General features: G+C 42.5%; 1 protein-coding gene across 1 annotated transcript in view; it reads left to right on the plus strand.

Annotated features, from left to right (window-relative positions):
• The window catches only part of LOC124788919 (beta-alanine transporter-like), a 462,896-nt gene that overhangs the window by 345,851 nt on the left and 100,073 nt on the right, over window positions 1-16,972 (plus strand). The window contains exon 6 of the mRNA XM_047256201.1: window positions 16,556-16,674. Coding sequence (XP_047112157.1) covers window positions 16,556-16,674 — 119 coding nt within the window. The remainder of the gene's footprint in view (window positions 1-16,555; window positions 16,675-16,972) is intronic.

Consider the following 16,972-nt stretch of genomic DNA (forward strand, 5'->3'; position numbering starts at 1 on the left):
CGAGACATTCGTGATAGTTGCATGCTAAGTAAGAGACTAACGCAGTAGAAATGTTGTTGCCGTGGTCTTCAGCCCGAAGACTGGTCTGATACAAGTCTCCATGCTGTTCTATCCTGTGCGAGAATCGTCATATCCGAATAACTACGGCAACCTATATGCTTCTGAATCTGCTTACAGTACTCATCTCACGGTCTTCCTCTACGATTTTTATCCCCCCCCCCCCCCCCTACTTATCGAACTGTTCATCAGTTGATGTCTCAGAAAGTGTTCTGTCAACGGATCCTTTATTTTAGTCACGTTTTGCCACAAATTTCTCGTTTCCCCAATTTGTATTCAGTACCTTCTCAATAAGTTACGTAATTTACTCCTCTAATCTTCAGCATTCTTCTGTAGCACCACATTTGAAAAGCTTGTACTCTCTTATCCAAACTGTGTATCAACCATGTTCCACTTCCGTATGTGGCTACACACCAGACAAATACCTTCAGAAAGACTTTCTAACAACTCTATATTCGATGTTAACAAATTTCTCTTTTTTAGAAACGTTATCCTTGCTACTGCCAATCTACGTTTTATACCCTTTCTACTTCGTCGATCATCAGATATTTGGCTTCCCAAATAGCAAAACTCATATGTTACCTATACGTGTCTCGTTTCCTAATCTAATTCTGTCAGTGTCACCTGTTATTTAATTCATACTCCAATTTTTTTAATTGGTTTGATTTAGTGCTTACTCAATGTACAGATTGAATAACATCGGGAACGGGCTACAACTATGTCACTGCCCACAAAACATTGCCTCACACATGCTGCCTTGTGGCAGGACGCATTGTAATACAGACAAAAGGAACCATCGTCATCATCGTCTCGGAAGTATTTCTCTACTATGTTCACTTCAAGATATTATAAATTGTGTTGATATCCTCCCGCATTCAGCATTTTGTTATGTGTAATGCGGAGACAACACGCAAACCACGAAAACACAAGAATACTGAACGTCACCGTTGGCACAACAAATGATGGGAAGTAATGTTTCACAAACATTCATTTGGATTCATTGTATACCTTAATTCATTATCAGTCAATTACAGTCGAACAATGTCCAGCAGTAGCTGTGTTTGTATCGCCTTAAGCGTTGCCTAGCACTGACTGCGGTAATTTGTGGTTTATGGTCAGCTACGCTCGCCAAGCACAGTCACTGCGCTAGCTGGACTTCTGGTAGCGCTTTTGAACTCAGATGCTATTTATTCCCCTGATTTCATGCGATTTATTACAGTCAAGTGCGTAAGAGTAGATGGACCTGTCCCTTTAGTGTATGAGGACTGCTTGGTCTTGGTTTAGCTGTTGTTATTCACTTTCGTTTCCGCTTCACCATCAGCAACTGGTGACTAGGGCAGCTGTAGAATGAGTGAGATCTCCCTAATGGCTTTTTACGAAAGCGACGTGCAGTGACTCCAATTTCGAAGTCACAAAGCTCCACTGGTAGACGCATTATGCCGTTGCTGAATCTTAATTCCCAACCCAATACTCACCGCCTCCTTTTGTACCTACAGTCCAACTTCCTTGACATCGAGTAGTCAATTTTACAGCCGTCCGGATAATTTTCATCAGATAGTTTGCACTGATAAAGTTTTCTCCAGCTTTCAGCCTCGTCAAGTGGTTAAAACCCCGCGAGCTTTCCGTCGAGTGGTCTTAGGCGATCGTCGTGTTCTTCGTGTGGTTGCTGCGCTGTCCGAAAGTCGAAGATGGCGCGGTGGCCTTGTAATCCGATCATCTCCATACCGTAACGTCAGCTCCTGTGTGTTTCACTGTTGGCACTCTACACGATGGTAGTAACGTTGTTCAAAGATTCGCCCAACCCGCACCAGAGATGTCAGTGAAGGTGATGGTGGTGTGTGTTTGCGGAGGAAGGGGGGGGGGGGGGCTTACAGAACGACTACATGTCAATCAACATTTGAAGCTGTGGGCTCCTTAACCACTTGACGCGACTGGAAGATAAAACAACTTTATCAACAGATGTGTAAAAAGTGAATGATTACTACATTTCGGCGTGTAGTGATTTATTGTGGGTTGTAGATGCCGAAGGCGAGTTGCACCTGCATGATCTATTCTTCTGTTTTCCTCCGTGGGTCAGAGGTCTGCGTACTCAGAGCAACACATGAGTTCCGTCAGCCTTCTAAAGTTAGCAAGGACGTACTTCATAAAAATTGAATATACGAGATATTGATTCGTTCTTGAAGACGTTACTTAAACGTAAACACGATTGAAAAGAGGATTATCTTGGTGTCTTTATCTAGGAGAGGGGTACTACGTCATATAGAAAAACCGAGGACCCTAAATATGTGTCGATGGACGACATTACTGAGTCGTGCTTGTCTACGGAAACTATTTTTTCCTAAACACAGTAATAACTTCCTTTTTATATCCCGTATGGCGAGAAATGATACAAGACGAATGGCTGGATTGTGACCAGCTTGCAGTTGCGAAATGCGACAGTCTATCGGTAGTACCGATAAAACATAGCCTCCTAATTTGACCACGCCTACTCATTATCATAGGTACGATAAAAAAGTGGATTAGACACGTGAAAAAGCTGCGCAAATCCTTCTTTAACGCTCAGTGATCTACTCTAGCATAACGGACTACAGCATAGCATGAGGAGCGAAGAGAGGAGATCATACCGTACGCTTCTAGACTGTGAAAGAATCGTAGTACACAGGTGCGTTTTCTGACCCGAGGAACAATATTTCAGTCCGCTACGCTTTCGGGCAGTCAATGAGAGGTCATACATTTCCATTTCTGACGGGAGGGCCCCCGACAAAGAAAGGCATGCACGACGGTCAGCGTCCTGCGCTTGCCGCGGGCGGCTTATCAGACATTCTGCGGTCTCTCCGCGATGCACGATTTCCCGAGCTGCAGTCACGGTCAGAGATTTAGGACCGCGGTGGCCAGCACGAAAGCCGCGCTTTGTATTCGCCGGGACGCCGCCGGTGGCTGATTGCACCGGGCTCTGAGCCACGGAGGGCCATTCGGGGCCACCGCAGGCGCTGCTCGCAGCTGCTTTATTAAATTTCCGCGAAACCAGGTTCCGCTGTGAAGCGAGTCTCACACAATCACCGCTTACTCAGTGCCCGCTTATTTCACACAGACTCTGGAGAAATGAATGGAAAACATTTGGCTAACATGTGGAGGCCAATACATTCAGCAAATAATTCTGTAAACACATTTCTGAGATAGTGTGAAGTAATACCACAATTGTTAATTTTTTGCTATTTATTATATCTACTCGCTCATGGGAGGAATTATTGTATACATCGCTGGTCTATAACATTCCCGAGCAAGGTAATAAATTCATAACGAAAGTGTCTATGTACGTTAACTCTTTATTGAAAGTAAGTTCCATTTAACTCGATACATAGCTAAACACGAGTTTTGAGTCTCGTTGTGACCTGGGAAGTCTGCTAATGAAGATGAGACGGATGAATTGAGATGGATGAACAGGCTGGAAAAATTCCTTTTAGCATCCGTTTGAACAATTCCTGGTAGAATTCCTAGAGTATTATTGCTCCTGAAGGCACCAACAACAGTATTAATCAATTACATAAAACCAAAATAGTAACCAATAAGAAGATAAACATCGGAAGCCGCACCCAGAAGAACACTTGTTTAGGGGTGTGACCGGATGTGGTATACGAGTATACATGGTATACTGCACAACACTCTAGACGGCACAGCTTTCTATCGATATACAATTATCAAATATATGTTCATCGTACACTTTCAGCTACATATTAGGCAGGAAGTCAATCACAAAAACATTTATTACCAGCACGGGTCCTATCTGTGGACAATGGGATCTATGCCAATAGACAGAACAGCGTCGCACATAGACAAAGGGTTTCATATGTTTATGTATCGAAACTATGAGTATACAAAATATAATCCACCTCAAATAATCATGATAAAATACACTACTCCAGTAGCTTAGTAACAAGCAAAACTCCAACATGGAAACCTTCCAAAAAGAAGTCAACAGTAGAGTACTAACGAGCCTTGTGCATCCCGTCACCATCCTCCACGTCTAAACAGCCTTATCTATCGCACCTTCTAGTGTAGTGGGTAATCAACAACGTTTTTGCTTCATGAAAGTTTATGCCCCTCGCTCACAGTCAGTTAAAAAAAAAAGTTCAAATGTGTGTGAAATCTTATGGGACTTAACTGCTAAGGTCATCAGTCCCTAAGCTTACACACTACTTAACCTAAATTATCCTAAGGACAAACATACACACCCATGCCCGAGGGAGGACCCGAACCTCCCCCGGGACCAGCCGCACAGTCCATGACTGCTGCGCCTTAGACCGCTCACAGTCATTAAACAGCATGCAGCCCCCCCCCCCCCCCCCGTTTTCCAGATACGTTTACCGCCCCCTCCCCCCCCCCCCCTCATCACCGCCCTGAAGGAAACCTTTGCTGGCTCATCATTTTCTCCTCCCTCTTCACACACATTGATTACTAATGGATATCGCACACGCCCTGCAACAGTGACACCAACAGCTGCTTCCGAATTCTGGTATGCTGCCATGTTCATATTAACAAAACTCAACCACCGTACCTCTCCACACTCACTATATCGTCTCTCTAAGGATTATTAACATCTGTGTTCGATTAGTTTGCATGGGAGACGGGAATCCGCTGAAAGTGAGGGTCTCCATAGCAACATAGACGGATTACAGTAAACCACTTAATTATTACGAGGGTTGTTCAATAAGTAACGCAACATACTTCTTTTTCTGGAAACATTAGATTGTTCTCCATTCCTGTGGCAACCAAGCCCTATTTTTTAACGTTAACTTCGTTCAGTGCAACGGCCTTACGCCACATTATTGGGAGAGCCCTCATGGCACCGCTCCACTGGTGGACGTCGGATCCAACTTCTTGCTGCGGCAGTAACCTCCTCAACATCCATTTACTGCTTCACGTGGAGTGCATCTTCACTGGACCAAACAGACGGTCAGTCGTTGCTCTTTATGGTCTTCTGTTAGGCGGGGCGGATTCCAGTGGGCTCACTGCTCTGAGCACCCGAGACAGTGGACAAGTGTTTCAGCACTACCGACAGAGTCGTCCAGTAATGCTGCGAAATCTTTGATTGTGATTTGTCGATGACCTCAAGTGAGAGTGTCCTGACGTTCCAGTACTGCTGGAGTCACAGCTGTGTGCGGCCCGCCGGCACCCAGGAGACCGGACAGGTTTGTGCGACGTTTTCCAGATGAAGACAAACGCCTTGCCCGAAGACTCACCGTGCTTTTTTTCGCTTCCACGTCTCCGTGGCACTGCGAATATCTGCTCAGCTTTTACCCCAAAAGAAAGTGAATGACAGCTCTCTGCTTGGAACGCTCCTCCATTACAGAAGCCAGCTAACTGAAATTCAGGAGACTATTGGGGCTGCAGCGGGAATATTCCGCGATGTCCCATGCCAAATTCCGCATTTTTTCAGTCGAAAGTGGCTGAGAAAAGAATGTATTGCGTTACTAAATGGACAATCCCCGTAAATGAAGCTGGAACAGACACATGTGGCCGCCTTCCTCCTGAAGTCGACCCACAGCGTCTTAATGCTCGGAGCCGCAGAGGCGGTTGTGCCAGACGGCCACGTATGCAGCTTAGGCAAGGCTCTGACGAACTGCGGTGGTCGTCAGCTGATGACAGCGCTGGCTGTGGAGGCAGCGGCTGCTACAGCCGACGCTGAAATGCTGGTCTCTCACATCGCTCACAGGATTCCTGGGACAGCCAGCTTGCGTCGAGCGTCGGACCCCAAGATACCTGCTCCTGCCAGATCATGGAGCTCTAGCTTTCACAGGGAGGACTGGTTTCGCTCTCTCACAGAGATGTCCTGCACAGCCGTCTAATGCAATACTGTGCCGTTGCGTAGATGCGGGGTTCTTGTCACACATTTAAGAAACGCCAAAGACGGCGGTTATTACTAAATTAACAGACTTCCGGTTATAGCGGTTATTTCATCTCCATTTTAAACTAACTGTTAAAACCGTTCCAGATAACTGGTTTGTGAAATAACCGAGTTTCGGTTTTTTATTTCTATTATTACCAGTAATCAACGTAGACATCAAATCGTTATTTATGAATTCAAAGACTCTCTTAGTCTTCTGCATTACACGTTTCAAGATGTCTGGAATCAAAATATCAAATAAAATACTTACATAAAACAAAACAGTCGTTCGACCATTCGATCTTTTCTCGAAAAGTAATTTATGGTTCAATAACACTAAAAATCACCAGTATTCTCCCTATTGTACCAAATCTTTTGGAAAATCTGCTTGGAAATCATATGCTAATCGAGTATCATACAAATATATTGGCCTAACGAATAGTCAGTGCTTAAGGACGAAAAATGTTGATGGACTACTCTTATTTTTCGTATTGAGTTGTCCGTTTTGAAAAGGATACAAGCAGATAAAGGAACATTATACAGATTAAAGTGCAGATCAGCTACTTCCTGGTTTCTTTATAAACTGTAAATGAGCTGTGAAACTTTTAATATATCGCTGTTGCCATAATTTACTTTCTCTTTTATTTTTTCACAGAAATAACGGATACTTAATAAGCTGTTGTGTGAGGTTTGTGGATTTCTTTATCTTTAATTATTTCTAATATTTTAGCGAAATTTATTTATTGCGTTTTTAACCAGGTTTAGGTAAGTCCTGCACTCTGAACATGCATACGCATTGTCTAATGGGCCACTTGACGTGGCATATTATTATTGTCTCTGCAGTGCTGTACCGATCCTCATATCATGCGTTTGTTACTGGTTCCTGTCAGCATTGTTACAGAAATAGCTTAGATCAATAAATATTGCATCTTTTAAAGAGCAGGTTTATTTAAAAGCCAAAAATTTTTACACTGTGCTATGGCAAATTGATATACCGGTTTTTACCTGTCATTAACAAACAATAAAGAAAACCTGTTATAACAGAGACCAACCAGTACTGAAAAACACCGGTTATTCAGAAATGAAATACCGGTATCGCTTTTAAGCGGTCGGTTTTCTCACCCCCACGCCAGAGGCGATAAGGTGGTGTGGAGTGTCTTTTGCTGCGTACCTTCGGGGGACGGTAAGCTACCACCGTGCCTTAAAATTCCTCTGCGTCGTGGTATTGCATCCGCACTGTGACTATGATAAATGTGTTCGTGTAAGGGCAATATTTTATGTTTTGTTAATTACATATTACAGGCTTCTCTATTCTTTATAAAGTGTTTTCAAAGAAAGAGTGGTAAAGAGGATAAGAAGGCGAGGAAATTGTTACTAACTTTTACTTGTAAGGGCTTCTCCACCCTTCAGAAGTTGTCCTGCATCCCATTCGCAAGGTTTCACAATCATGACAGTCTTCTTCATCATCTTTCAGTTACTCCCCTTCTCCATGTTAATCTCGGCCATCCGATTGCTTTCGGCAATCGTCCTTGCTCCATTCACCGTACATGGCCACTCTATTGAAGTGCTGTATTCCCAGTTCTTAGCACGACTGGTTGTTCCATATCGATTTTTTCTATAATTCCATTTATTCTCCGCTCTGTACTGCGTGTCCTGGCTGCCCTCTTTATTCCATCTTTACCTACTGCATGTCTGCTTCTCTGCCGCTCCCGAAACTCCATCCTTCTGCACTGGTCGGTAGTAGTTTCTACTATTGTTTATAGAATCATCTTTTTTTTGTTCCTTTTGATATTGCCCTGCTCCACACAGAACTCCATTTAGCATTTTAACTGCACCTCTTATCTGCTGGATCCTGCGTTCCACATCTACTTCACAATTTCCCGAGGAGTGGATAATGGATAATAAGAATTTCAACTGATTTACAGCTATAGTAGTTCCTTGCTGCAGTACTATATCCATCTACTCTCACTAATAAATATTCTATGTTGTTCATATCTATTCTGAGCGCGCCTCGTTGAGATGCTTTCATTGTCTATTTTATCACATAGAGGGTGATTCAAGAAGATATGCAAATATTGTAATATGTCATTCTACAAGTAAAACTAAGGGAAAAGATCATATAAACATAGGTCCGCAAGTATTTAGTTTCGGAGGTTCGGACAATAAACAACTTTTCCTGGAACTTAGCAACTTCGCTAATATGAAGCCATTACAAAACTGTACGAGGTTAAAGTAAAGCAAGATTCCCATTTATTGTGTTGTTATTGATCTGTGAATAAAACATGTCACAAACGTGAATCTGCAGTAGTTTTTCAGAACATCTAGAGAAGAAAAGGAGAAAGTTCGTAAAAATTTTAATTTATTACCTACGTGACGCATTTTTTTTTTAATTCCAGATAATTGCACTAAGTTTTCAGCAGAAGTTGTAGAGAATTTAATTTTGGAAAAATGATGTTAATAAAGTTAACTGAAACTGTATGAAGCTATCAGATAATCTGGTTTTATTAACATCATAGCACAAGTGAATTTGTGTTAAATCAGAAAAAAAGCTCAGTGTTAAGGAACTTGTACAGTGTACACACAATTTCACTATACATTCACAATAAATGTTCAAAAATGTCTCCACTGAGTTCATGGCATTTAGCTGCACGTGTATGAACATATTTCGTAGCTCGTTTCAGTTTCACTTGGTTGTTATTAATATCGTCTGTTGCATTCATAATGCGAGCAAGTAATGCCCGATACACAAAAACCCATTGGTGTTATACCTGGCGACCTGAGTGGCCACAAACATGTAACACCATGACCAATCCATTTCTAAGGAAAATGTTCAGTTAAATGTGTAGTAACGGAGTTGGTGAAACGTGAAGGCGCGCCGCCATGTTGAAAATACATTTGCAATCGTGTAGCAAGTGGAACATCTTCGAGCAAGCGAGGCATTTCTTCTTGAAGGAATTGAACGTCTCGCCAGTTATACGTCCTGGGAATATGAATGGTCCAATAAAGAGTGTGCTGATTATACCATGCTACACATTTATGCTAAATCGCTGCTGGAAAAGGCGTTGCACTGTTACATGTGGGTTACTTCAGACCACACGTGCTCGTTATGTATATTGTTTATAACATCTCGAGTAAACTGTGCCTCATCAGTAAATAAAACATATTTGTGTAACTGGCCATTAATACTTAGCAAGTTGCACAGCTCCAAGCGAAGGGCAGAATCTCCCGGATGTATATGATGCACGTTTTGTTTATGGTAAGGATACAGATTATTGTACTTTAGTGTATACCATACCTTATATTATAAAATGCCTAGTCGTTGAGAGATACGTCGTGTATCGGCATCCATAATATCCTCGTCTTCACGTACTGAGCGCTCGTATTGATTATGAACGCTAGGTAGAGAACCTGCCTCCCATAACATTCGGAATACTTCACTAATGGTTAGTGCATTCGGAACCCTCTGAGTTGAATAACGTACGCGATATACGTTAACTCCAGACGTAGCATTACCATCACATTTACCATAAATAAACACCATAGCGGCGTATTCCTCTGTCGTTAGTGTGAAAGCCATCCCTATTTCATTAATAATCTGCAAACTACAACAACTATGAGATTTCATTTAAAAACACTGTTGTTATTATATTCTTTTACTAAACAATAAAGAAAACCAACCCTTTTCAATGACATAAACGTTTCCACATTCTTAATGGAAAGTAAACAAAATTACTTGTAACACAATCTTTGCTTCTCTGGATGTTCTTGAAAACTGCTTCAGATGCACGTCGGGGAAAAGTTTTATTAGATTCACCAGACCAATAACAACAAAATCAATGGAAATGGTTCTTTACTTTAACCTCGTACAGTGTTGTGATGGCTTCATATAGGTGAAGTTGCTAAATTTCGGGCCAAATCTTTTATTAGTCGTTACTCCGTAACAAAAAATTTGCTGATCTTTGTTTATACGAAATTTTTTCTTTGGTTTTACTTGTAGAATAACATTTAAAAATATTTGCACATTTTCGTGAATCACTCTGTTTAACATCCTCTCTACTTTGTGCTGTCAATAAGTGATCATCGGAAAATAATAACGACTAGATAATAGCGTGCCGGAAAGGAAATCCGCTACATCCTCATGACTGATTCCACCCTCCAATACATACCGCAGTCTCGGTGACATACTGCAATCTTGTCGAAGTCCTTTCGATGTTTAGTACGCCTCACTCAACTTTCACTCTGTTTAAACTACTGCATGCCACTGGTGGCATATTCTTCGAATTAGGGATATCTGTTGTGCTTCAGCGACTATGTACTCCATCACCTCTTATAGTACGCTGGTGCGTACAGAATCATACGCTTATTCTAAATCCACAAATATTAGGTGTATTTCTGGCCCTTAGAACATGCATTCTCAGTTATCTGTCTAAGGTTAAAAATACGATCCATACAAAATTGTGCTACTGTAAAACCGCCTTTTCCTCTCACATCTTTCCTTCAGTCTCTTTCTCCAATATGTTTTCCAGTACTACACTAAACAGCCTGCTGATAGGAGCCATACACTAATTCCCGTATAATTATTTGGGTGCTTCTTGTTCCCTCTTCTGTAGGTAGCAGATATGTATGATACACATCTCTCTCTCTCTCTCTGTATTTCGTCTCCCCCCATAATCTGACTGAACAATTTACATATAAGTTTCGCCAGTTGAGGGTGGGAGGGGGAACATATTTCTACAGTCCCACCAAATCTCCTTCCGGTCCACTTGCCTTTCCATTTCTTGCCTTTCTCAGCATCTCTCTTAAATCTTCGTCTAGTATACTTAATGTCCTGCTTTTGTTTAGACATCTATCAGGTGGTCTCTTCGTTTTTCTTCTAGAAGCTCTTCAAAGTCCAGTAGATATAGGCAGTATAGTGAGTGCGGGACTGCTAGCCATTTTATTCTTCCTTATCGTCCTCCATTCCTCTGCCGATCCCCTGTATCCAGGCGAATACTGTCTTTATTCCTCTTCCTTAGACTTTAATGTTAATATCTCAGCACTCTTTTCATATGCCTAGTACCTATTCGAGTCCTCTTTACTCCCAGAGTTTAACCACATATAGTATAATTGCTTCTTTTAATCAGCCACCTCCACCATCTCCATTCAGTTGTTAATAGACTGTTGCAGGAAACCGTATAGCTTATTAGCACTCCAGTCCTCTTTCACTGCATCCAAAACTATACTTAATCTTTGCTGATACAAACCTTTCACACTTTTTCCCTGTAGCAGATGTTTCCTACATTTTGGTTGCTCAGTAGTTCTAGTTGCAAAATCCTCGTCTTTCTGATCTCGTTTCATCTTTCTTTTTATCGGGAGAGCAGTTTTGGAAGGAGCTGTACAGTAATAGGAGCAACACTGTGTTCCTCTTTCTATTCTTACATCTTTAAACTAATTACTCGCTGCCTCTGCACTATTACTTGTCTGTAACTGATTTTAGGTTGCTTGACGGATTGGCCCAGGTGTGCTTAGTGTTCCGTTTTAGAAATTATAATTACACTATTAATCTCTAGGGAGTCAAAGTGGACCATGGGTCCTCTGTGACTTTTCTGAATACAAATAATCAATATGCTGAGCTGAATATTGTGGGCTATAACAGTACTGGACAGAACCGATTTTCTATCTTTAGCTTCGTGTGCGTCTGTTTATAATTCTGAACATTGCGCTTCCTGATAGGAATGAGTTGCTAAAATTATCTAAAACTGTATAACTTTATCTGAGTTAACATTTACTAAATTACTTGGAAAGTTTAAGACTGTATGTTAAATAATCTGTCCTGCGAAACTCTGTATTGTGCAGTACGTGGACAGTGCTAAAATGAGCGACGTCACAATACGTGTCTTGCAATTCCAGCACACAATACTATCAGAATAAAATTGCTTTGTAAAAGTACAAAACTAATTTTGAAAGAATAAATTAACCAAAAATGTTCCTAAAAATTGTCCTGTGATTTTTCGTAAGCAGCTAACCAAACAACATTCTAAAGGCTAGATAATACACACGCAAATGTAACACTGCAGTATAAGAATGGGACCGATTGCCGAGAAACGAAATTTAAAATTATCTTTACCTAATGTGAACCTCATATTAATTTTTTAATGTAACACCTGACTACGAAAAATCTTATGACTGTGATATAAAACTCTCTCTAACAAATTTTCATGTCAACTGTGACAATGGTAACTCGATTCGGCTCAAAAGTAATGAACACGAACCTACAGCGCAGCAGCAAACCAGGTAAAATGGAAAGAAAGCTTGCGCAGTACAGTGCAAGGAAATTCCGGTATTCTCTGCACATTTAGCTTTAGCTTTAATCACTGATTCCGCAAAGAGCAATGCACCGACAAACACAATTAAAATAATTAAATTCGCGAAGACACGCTAGAGGAAATTGCATTTACTGAATAATTTGAAGAGACTAGCATTTAAAAACTGTATTAAAGCTGTGACATCTTCTTTAACAGTTACAACTGTCTTTAAAAAACGTATTTATTATTAAAAACATGACTCTGCCATGATATTAATTATTGAAATGTGAAAGAATGAGAAATCGGTAACTTTTGAGTGCAGATTTTGTCAACAAATAACTTTTCCTACTCCTGTCCGAGCAATGAAACTAGCTAACCCGAAACAGTAAATAAAAATTCCACTAAAAACCTTACCGTTTCCCCAACGCATCCTAAATTACACACAGGCAAGCAATGCAGCAATAACATTACCAGCAAATCTTCGCACTTCTCAAATGAATCTCTGCCGAATCATATTTCACTACTTAAACATCTTCTGTATCGTTATTACTATGCTTTGCAAACTATTTCCAGGCCTCTGAGTAGTGTGACCAACATGTGACTCACTCGCTCACTTGTCACCGAATGCAGTAACTACGACGACAATGCTACCGGCAACCAAAGATCACAGTGCTCTTACTCAGAACTTATTGTTGATTTTGACTACCGTTTTAAAAAGTGTAGAAACTACAAATATGAAGTATGACACATGGAATTAAAATATAGAGCTCACATTACGTTCTTAAATATCAAACGTAAAGTAGCAACTTATATCCTCGTAATAAAATACTCACAAAGTACCCCGAAGAAATTTCCGGAGCTTCGTTGCTGGAGTTTGGGTGCAACATGTAGGGACTGGCTGATTGAAGATGTATTCCATGTCTCCTTGACTTGGTTTTTCCAGTTAACAGTTTTCGGCGGTTTTTCAAACTTGAGAGGGGCAGGAATAATTCATAAAGCTTTAACTACAGAAACTTTTAGTACATAATTTGATCAAAGGTATCGGGAATACCTACACTACTGGCCATTAAAATTGCAACACCAAGAAGAAATGCAGTTGATAAACGGGTATTCATCGGACAGATATTTTATACTAGAACTGACATGTGATTACATTTTCACGCAGTTTGGGTGCATAGATCCTGAGAAATCAGTACCCAGAACAACCACCTCTGGCCGTAATAACGGCCTTGATACGCCTCGGCATTGAGTCAAACAGAGCTTGGATGGCGTATAGAGGTACAGCTGCCCATGCAACTTCAATACAATACCACAGTTCATCAAGAGTAGTGACTGGCGTATTGTGACGAGCCAGTTGCTCGGCTACCATTGACCAGACGTTTTCAATTGGTGAGAGATCTGGAGAAAGTGCTAGCCAGGGCAGCAGTCGAACATTTTCTGCATCCGGAAAGGCCCGTACAGGACCTGCAACGTGCAGTCGTGTATTATCCTGCTGAAATGTAGGGTTTCGCAGAGATCGAATGAAGGGTAGAGCCACGGGCCGTAACACATCTGAAATGTAACATCCACTGTTCAAAGAGCCGTCAATGCGAACAAGAGGTGACCGAGAGGTGTAACCAATGGTACCCAATACCATCACGCCGGGTGATACGCCAGTATGACGATGACGAATACACGCTTCCAATATGCGTTCACCGCGGTGTCACCAAACACGGATGCGACCATCATGATGCTGTAAACAGAACCTGGATTCAGCCGAAAAAATGACATTTTGCCATTCGTGCACCCAGGTTCGTCGTTGAGTACACTATCGCAGGCGTTCCTTTCTGTGATGCAGCGTCAAGGGTAACCGCAGCCATGGTCTCTGAGCTGATAGTCCATGCTGCTGCAAACGTCGTCGAACTGTTCGTGCAGGTGGTTATTGTCTTGCAAACGTCCCCACCTGTTGACTCAGGGATAGAGACGTGGCTGCACGATCCGTTACAGCCATGCGGATAAGATGCCTGTCGTTTCGACTGCTAGTGATAACGAGGCCGTTGGGTTCCAGCACGGCGTTCCGTATTACCCTCCTGAACCCACCGATTCCACATTCTGCTAACAGTCATTGGATCTCGACCAACGCGAGCAGCAATGTCGCGATACGATAAACCGCAATCGCGATAGGCTACAATCCTACTTTTATCAAAGTCGGAAACGGGATGGTACGCATTTCTCCTCCTTACACGAGGCATCACAACAACGTTTCACCAGGCAACGCCGGTCAACTGCTGTTTGTGTATGAGAAATCGGTTGGAAACTTTCCTCATATCAGCACGTTGTAAGTGTTGCCACCGGCGCCAGTCTTGTGTGAATGCTCTGAAAAGCTAATCATTTGCACATCACAGCCTCTTCTTCCTGTCGGTTAAATTTCGCGTCTGTAGCACGTCATCTCCGTGATGTAGCAATTTTAATGGCCGGTAGTGTATTAGAGAATTTTCACATTAAGCGTGGTGTATGAATGTTTGTGGAAGATTGAAAGCACATCTTCTCCAAATATGTCAGAGGAGGTAGTGATGTTGAAGCTGTGGTCTGGAAGGAAGTGGAACTTCTGAAACATTCAAGTGGCGTTCCTTTGGCTTCCGGTCGCGGCAGTGTGCGGGCCAGTCCATTTCAGGAATGGTATTTTCCACCTCTTCTGCACTTCAGTATTAGAAGTATACATGACGGCAGGGAGCGTTCTGCTGTCATTTGCCAAACTCAAACCATTCCATCCGACGCACACGTGACATAGCGTGATACATCACTTCATATAATTCGTATCCAGCCATCCAAATGCCAGTAGCGTCGCTCTTTAAACCACATCAAGCGTCGCTCAGCATTGGCTGGAGAAATGAGGGGCTTATGAGGAGCTGCTCGTACATTACACCGCATTGCTTTCATCTCCCTAAGCACACTCTGCTACCAGGACTGCCGATATCACTTTGGTACTAACAAGTGTCTCATACTACTGATTACACGCTACAATTTACAACCATTCTGTGCAATGCTAGACGTCCCCTGTGCGTCTGGATATGAGGTCCGGAGTTGGTTTAGCTGTGTGAATTCTTTCGGGTTTCCAACTCATAACAGTTTGCCAGCATTCGACTTGGGGAGCATTATAAATATTTAGTCGTATATCATGGATTTGTTGTTCAGGTGACATTGACTACTCTTCGTTCGAAGCCACTGAGCTTTCCAGGCTGAACCATTCTGCTGTTATTGCTTCTCCACTCACTACAGTATATGTCACAGAGTAATGTACTTCGGGCAAGTGAGAGACTGTTTGTTTACTCTTAGGACAGTGTATCTCTGATACGTTGTATTGTATGTTCTGTGACTATAAAATAAAATGTTGTTAGACTGCCAATCGCTTCCCTACTGTGATTCTCAATATAAGAATTTGGTGCCGAAACCCGGAATACCACCTTGATCAGTATTGAAGCCGTGGTGAACTCCAGGCCCATCACATCAGGAGATGATTGTGATGCACTCATACCTTCCCATTTTCTGATGGGAGAAGAACTTACGACTATTCCGACGGGACCAGAGCCTTCAGCGAACACGAATTTAACAATGGAATTCCGACTGAGACAGCAACTTTGTGACAGTTTTTGGAACCGTTGGATTAAAGAATACCTACTGGAGCTCCGGAACCACCAGGAAGTTAAACGCCAATCGGGACGAGTCATCCCCTTTCCCCCTGGCGACGTCGTGCTGATCCAAGAGGAGCTTCGTACGCGACTTGTGTGGAAGAAGGCCAGGATAGGAAAGGTACTATAGGAAAGAGACGGCAGGGTAATACTCCGGACACCAGAATGACACATCATTAGTTTTCCTGTGCAACTCGCCGTACCTTTGGAGGTCGACCAGGGTGGGGAGGATGTGAGAGAGTGGTGTACTTCGGGCAAGTGAGAGACTGTTTATTTACCCTTAGGACAGTGTATCTTTGACATGTTGTATTATATGTTCTGTGACTATGAAATCAAGTGTTGTTAGACTGCCAATCGCTGCCCTGCTGTGATTCACGATAGAATACTCCCGGTCTCCTTTCATACCTTGACACCCGCCCGTCGCGACTACTAATTGTCATTTCCGAATTAGGTGGGGTAGTTCGGATACTTTTGCTCACTATCAGCAGAGGGGTGCTTTTCGGAGTCCATCTGGAGAAAAAACAAGGCCCCTAGAAGTTCAGAGGGAGCGCTTTGCCCCTTCATAGAGCCAGACAGCGGGGGTGTAGCGTTAGCTGGATGAGAGGCTGGTGTAGACCGCCGACTGGGCCAGACAGCAGACTGAAGGCGGCCTGTTGTTGCAGCGCAGGTTCCAGGTGGAGCAGCACGTGCAGCACCGCGAGAAGCAGCGCCGCTACGGCATCACCGACCTGGTGCGCACGCCCAACATGCGCCGCAAGACGCTCATCATCACCTTCATCTGGTGAGTCCGCCTCACTGTTCCTCTCCACAGAGACTGCTGCGTATCACTGGATATCAGTACGCACCAGTATATCAACAGTACAATAAAAGATGGAAAACACACAGAACACTCAAAATGGGGTAGTTGAGAAATATTCTGTGATGCCTTCAGTAAGCAAATAGGCTGATATGGGGGTTTATAATGTGGTGAATACAATAAAAAAAATTGTTTTATCATGACAGTGATCTGCTTATTCGCACCTAAATTGTTTACGTTAAGTTTTACCTGCCACTACACTAACATTATTTGTTGGAACTAG

The sequence above is a fragment of the Schistocerca piceifrons genome, chromosome 3, assembly GCF_021461385.2.
Source record: "Schistocerca piceifrons isolate TAMUIC-IGC-003096 chromosome 3, iqSchPice1.1, whole genome shotgun sequence".
NCBI classification, from domain to species: Eukaryota; Metazoa; Arthropoda; class Insecta; order Orthoptera; family Acrididae; genus Schistocerca; species Schistocerca piceifrons.